This window comes from Vombatus ursinus, unplaced genomic scaffold, assembly GCF_900497805.2.
Source record: "Vombatus ursinus unplaced genomic scaffold, bare-nosed wombat genome assembly UNPS02011369.1, whole genome shotgun sequence".
In the NCBI taxonomy this organism is placed as follows: domain Eukaryota; kingdom Metazoa; phylum Chordata; class Mammalia; order Diprotodontia; family Vombatidae; genus Vombatus; species Vombatus ursinus.
The window spans coordinates 3,335,597-3,341,640 of record NW_020951147.1 but is presented as its reverse complement, the minus strand read 5'-3'; the positions used below and the strand labels follow the sequence as shown (position 1 = coordinate 3,341,640).

Genomic DNA, 6,044 nt, shown 5'->3' with positions numbered 1-6,044 from the left:
AAGAAGAGGCTGAACTGTCGACTTGACACGATTCCCTTTTCTCTGAGGGCTGCTGATCTGCAGTTGTGGTTTTGACATCTGCTCAGAAACTGCACTGGGGTCCCATAGCCTGCCCAGGCCCCTAAGTACAGACCGACTGGACTAGTGGGGAAACAGAGGCACACACAATTCTAAGCTGTGGCAAGGGTTGGGCAGACATTATCTCCTCTGAACCTCATGACAACCAGGACAAAGGTCCTATAAGACATCATTATGCCCATTCTACTGATGAAGAAACTAAGGCTTTAAAAAGTTAAATGGAAACAGCTCTGTATTTAGAATGAAAGGCCCTAGATTCCAATGTGGTGCTGTTACTACTCAGAAAGTGTCATGGATAATGGATGGAGCGCTGGGCTTAGAGTCCAGTGGCCCTGAGTTCAAATTCTGACTCCATGTGTGACCCTGCACAAGCCAGGCTATCTTTCTAATGCTCAGTTTCCTTATCTGTAAAATGGGAATAATGACTGAGAACCTGCCCTCCAGGAGGTCGTGAGACTCCACAATGAAGAGAGTGTAATCAAATATTCTTTCCACTGTCTGTGTGACCTTCAGCAAGTCACTTGCCCGGGAGGCTTCTGTTTCCCTTGGTGTAAGACGAGGGGCTTGGGGTGGATCTTCAGGGACCTCCCTTCCAGCTGTCAATCCAACGACCGCAGAGGAGCCCAGATGACTAAGGCCCCGCCCACTCCAAGCTGAGCCAACACCCACCAGAGGGAGCTAAGAGACCAGCCAGTACACATTGGACACTCATACCAGTCAGTCATCAGTAAACATCGGTTAGATGCATCCTGTGTGCCAGGCACGGTGCGGGAGGAAGGCAAACACAAGGTCTGCCCTCAAGGAGCTTACATTCGAGTCGGGGAGATGAGCTGTAAATAATTCTGCACATACAAGGTCTACGCGGGGTAAAGGGAAGATAATTTCAGAGGGGGAGGCAATGAGCAAGTGTCGAAGTTGGGGTCTGAGTGGAGTCCTGAAGGAATCCTGGGGAGCTGGAAGATGGAGGCAAGGAGGGAGAGCATGACAGGGGTGGGGCACAGCCAGGGCAAAGCCATGGAGTGTGGAAACGGAGGGTCAGTTGCAAGGAACAGCAGAAAGGCCAAGGATCTAGAGGGACATGAATTGTAAAAAGACCAGAAAGGCATGGAGGGGCCAGGATGTGAAGGGCTTGGAAGGCCAGAGGATCTTACATTCGAACCTGGAGGTGATAGGGAGCCCCTGGAGTTTACTGAGTGGGTGAAACATTGTTAGACCCTGAACTTCAGGAAAATCACTTCCAGCTGTGTGAAGGATGGCCTGGACCTAGCTAAAGCCTGAGCCCCTAAGACTGGCCACAGAGTGAGTGCTGAGCCTGCTCCAGAATCAGACCTGCTCTTAGTGTGACCCGGAGCCCCTGGGTCCTGGTTCTGGGCTGCCCCTGCCTATCCCCCTCACCTGGCAGGTCAGGACCCCTGAGCTTGGCTACTTGTCCCCTAAGGATGGGATGGGGGTGGGGGAGGTGGGGAGGGGGCTTGTCTAATGCTGTAGCTCACAAGCCTGAGCTTCCCACCCTGATTACAAGTTTAGATGAATTAGTCACCCAGATAATTAGTTACTAGTAATTAGTTTAGAGATGATGCTGATCAGAATTTGAGAAGTCAGGGGCAGCTAGGTGGCGCAGTGGATAGAGCACCGGCCTGAAGTCAGGAGGATCTGAGTTCAATCTGGCCTCAGACCAAACACTTGACACTTACTAGCTGTGTGACCCTGGGCAAGTCACTTAACCCCAATTGACTAAAAAAAAAAAAAAAAAAGAATTTGAGAAGTCAAAAACTCTGAAGACCCTTTGAAGCTTGCAAGGTCCTCCTCCTCCTTCAGACAATGGGGGAGGAAGGAGTCTGAGGCTCACTTGTTTCCTCCTCCCCAAGTGATTCCTTCTCAGGTACCTGCCTAGAAGAATTCCCACCACTAAGCAAATGGATGCTTGGAATCCCTCCCCTTCTCCCCCTCTCCCCTCTCCCTCACTTCTCTCTTCCTCTCTCCCCCTCCCCTCTCCCCCTAGGTTTCATATAAGCCCGGTGACGTAACTGTCCCCAAACCAATCAGAACAGGCTTCCTTTCATTGTCACTGCAGTTCACCCAATGACTTCCAAGGACTTTTTGCATCGAGTCTAAAGTCTTGATTGGCTATTTGAATAGAGGTGTTGGCCACGGCTCACACTTCCAGTTTCGTTCACAAAGATGTGTTCTCACCTAATAAGTTATCAGATTTTGGCATTTTGACACCTTAAATGAGGTGATTTGGTTGATTTAGTCAGCGGACCCCCATCTTTGGTTTCAGACCCAGCTGCAATTCTAGCCATGGAATGAACCCTGGTCTCTCTACCTTCTTCACTCCAGTCCTGATCCTGACTTCTAACTCAGCGCCCAACCTGCCCCAGACTGAGCCTTGCTCCTAGTTCCAGACTCAGCTCTGGTCCTGGTGACAGAGTGAGCCTCAATCCCTCTAAGTTATCTCATGGACTCTTCCTAATAATAGAGACCCGTAATGGTGGGGAGCAGGAGCAGCTCAACCCCCAACGTTGTGATGTGTCAGGCTTTGGAAAAGAGCCACTCTGTGCTTTGACCCAGTTGAGTCCTAGCAGAATCCACTCTTCCTATGAGCCAAGAACTCCAGCTGAAGGCAGAAACAGGGATTTGAGATGCTTCGCAACCTCAGTCGTGTTTGGCACCAACACTGGACAGAGATCACATGAGCCCTGCAAGGAGTAGAGACTGCCCATGTGCACACAGGCGCTCACTTGAGCCACACCTCCCACGCCCCCTGCCACCTGGCAGAGGCTACCCATTTAACAGACTATATGCCTCCTGCTACTATCTCCTTCACCCCGTCTCACATGCAGAAGTTCCTCTTCTCCTTATGAGAGGCAGCCCTTTTACATGCCCCCCCAGATCTTTTCCCTTCCTATCTTCTCCAGCAGATTGCCCCCTGGGGATACCGTCATCCCTATTCTAATCATCAATCTCTCCACAGGTACTGGTTCCTTCTTTGTTGCCTGCCAACACACCCATGTCTCCTTTATCCTTAAAACAACAACAAAAAAAAAACATTCATTTGATCCTGCCCTTCTACCTTCCCCACTATTCTCCTTCAAAAAGTCATTTATTCTCGGGAACTCCCCTTTCTCTCTCACTCCTTTCTTCTCTCTCAATAAATGCTTGTTGGCTGATTGATTCAAGTAAAAGTTCTTTATCTTACTATGCTGTCACATATTCAATGATGGGCTTGGTTGAGGGATGTTCAATGGAGATGGGGGATCAATCAACAGATTGATCTCCTCAATCTGAGGAGATGGTGGATGTGAACAAGTTCCAGGACCCTACATGTAGCAATGGGATGCTGCAATTGACTGTTGGTTGGAGTGAGGGGCAGGCCCTTCCAAGCCAGAAAGGCTCTGAGTATGAACCCAGTGATGGGCTACCTGTCTCCTCCAAAGATCATGTGGACAACACTGGTCATTGTTACCAGGTCATGTTGAAGACGGTAACTTCATAGCAATAAATATCCAAGAGGAGATTCCACATCTACTCTTTCTAGTTTGGCCAAGGTATTCTTTTTTTAAAATTTTTTTTTTTTTAATTCTTAGGCAGCTGGGGTTAAGTGACTTGCCCAGGGTCACACAGCTAATAAGTGTCAAATGTTTGGTCTGAGGCCGGATTTGAACTCAGGTCCTCCTGACTCCAGCAAGGTATTCTTTATTACAGCTATGAAGGATGAAGAATTCAAAAATGGACCAAGTCTGAGCATCCTCAGAGCTCTAGAAGGAGCTCCCCTGTGAACTGCTAAACGGGCTAACGGGAAAAGTCACCCACAGGGAGAGGACCAGACAGGTAGGAACTTGGGACAAATGAGGGAAGACAAAGTTGTGTTCGCCATTCACAGCTCTGCAGTTGTGCCGGGGACGTTCTTTAAACAAGGAATGTTCTTGATAGGAAAATGTATCACTGCACATGAATACAAATGGTCGCTATTGTTCTGCCCGGAGGCAATGAGGTTTCCCATGAGAAATTCCTCACATTGCTTCAGGTAAGCAAGGTTTAGCCTAGGCAGCATGGCACAGTGAAAAGAGTCAGAGGAACTGGGTTCAGATACTGACATTGATACTACCTATGTGACCCATGATCCCTCTGTAGTAATACCAAGCTCCCCAGAAGCATGACTAGTAAGATAGCCCCAGAATCCTGATTCCACATAAGTCATTAAGGGATTATGATCTGTGTTGGAGAGATGACCTACAGCTATGAAAGTATGGTTTTCTGAAGTGGGTGTGATGGATGACATTGGCAGTGTGGTGCAATGAGAAGGGTCCCCAGGACCCGAGTTTAAATTCTGTTTCTGTCATTTACTGCTCGTGTGATCTTGGGGAATCCCTTAGCCTTTCTAGGACTCAGTTTCTTCATCCATGAAATGATAGGATTGGACTGATGTCCTCCAAGTTCCTTTCCAGAGCTGGATCTGTGAGCCTACAATCTTAATCGTAAGCATATTAATCATATCTTTTACACGAAAACACCCTTTCTTCCCAGGTCAGGGTGGGAAGGCCTAGGGCCGACCAGGTTACCACGATGGGGCTCAGGCAGGGTATCTGAAGTTGTGAGAGACAGGGAGTAGAACACCCACGACAAGCAGGGAGGCCTGGTACTGCCCTCCCAAGCCTGTGGGTCCGGGGAAGGTCAAGGTCAAGGTCAAGGATGATGAGGTGGTTCACAGGATGGAGCAAGGAAAGCTCAGCTTGTGCTCCAACAACCACACCAGCAGCCACTGGTGCCTCAGGGAGTAGGGTGGGTAGCGAATCCTGTTGATCATCTCCAGGCGTGGGCTACGAAGGAGGCAACCACGCCGGTGGGAGAAGGTGTCAAAGGTGAACTTCCCATGGTATTCGCCCATCCCACTGTGACCTGCAACATGGGGCAGGATGTGATTGAGCAGGGGACCAGGCAGACCATGGACAGCAACCTTCCCTCAGCCCTCCAGGAGAGAGGTCTCTTCCACGCCTCTTGCCCTGAAACATTCTAAAGTCATCACAGACTGGATCATTAAAGATGGGGAGCCCATCACATACAGACTGCAGAGTGTCTGAGATGGAAAGAACATAGAATGTCAGATTGGAGACAATCCCTAGAACACAGAATATCGGAGAAGGAAGGAATCTTAGAATGTCAGGTCTTGAAGGGAATGTGGCACGCAGAAAACAAAATCAGAGCTGGGATGGACCTGAGAACCCAGAATGGCAAAGCTTGAAGGCACCTTAGAGCAGAGAATGTGCGAGCTGAGGAGGGCCCTAGGATCTAGAACAAAGAATACCAGGGCAAAGAGGGATGGGAAAGCACAAAGAATAAAATGTCAGAGCTGAGAGGGGCCTTGGAGATCCAATGGCCTTATTTTACAGCGGAGGAAGCTGAGCTACCAAAAGTCACCTGCCTAAGGTCTCCCAGGTGTCTGCCTGGCCACCACCCAGGCCCCTCCCACTCCACCGTCCTCACTGTGCCCTCTCTCCTCTTTGCAGCCTCATAGGGGGTTTGGCATTTTGCTCATTCTGGTGTCTTTGGGAGATCAGGTATTCTCTCCAGAAGGCTCCGGATAAATTATAGATCAATGAGGAGGAGGAGAACAAGGAGAGAAGACTATGACATTTTTAAGGGTCGTCTGTCCATGGCCAAGTGGCTGGGCTCTCAGGAGGGGGTGGGGGCCCTGTACTTGGCTGGGGTCCCTCTGGATCCAGATGGGGCTCACCATGCTTGGGTGCAGGTGATAATCTAACCAAGGCTGAACTATAGTTAGACAGCCCAGATCCCAGAGTTAGTTCTTGCTCTCAGGGTACACTGAAGGATTTCCACCCCAGCCCGGAGCCTGAGCACTGCCCCTGCAGACAACCTGAGCCCCAGTCCTGCCCCAGACCACACCCTGAGCCTGAAGACAGAACGGTCCCCAGCCCTAGTCTAGACTGAGCTCTGAGCCTGAGCTT

At 49.8% G+C, this 6,044-nt stretch overlaps 1 protein-coding gene across 1 annotated transcript in view; it reads right to left on the bottom strand.

Moving 5' to 3' along the window:
* Nucleotides 1-3,252: 3,252 nt before the first annotated feature.
* LOC114038764 (aldehyde dehydrogenase family 3 member B1-like) overlaps nt 3,253-6,044 on the bottom strand; it is a 16,804-nt gene continuing 14,012 nt past the window's right edge. The window contains exon 10 of the mRNA XM_027856190.1: nt 3,253-4,977. Coding sequence (XP_027711991.1) covers nt 4,784-4,977 — 194 coding nt within the window. The 3' untranslated portion in view covers nt 3,253-4,783. The remainder of the gene's footprint in view (nt 4,978-6,044) is intronic.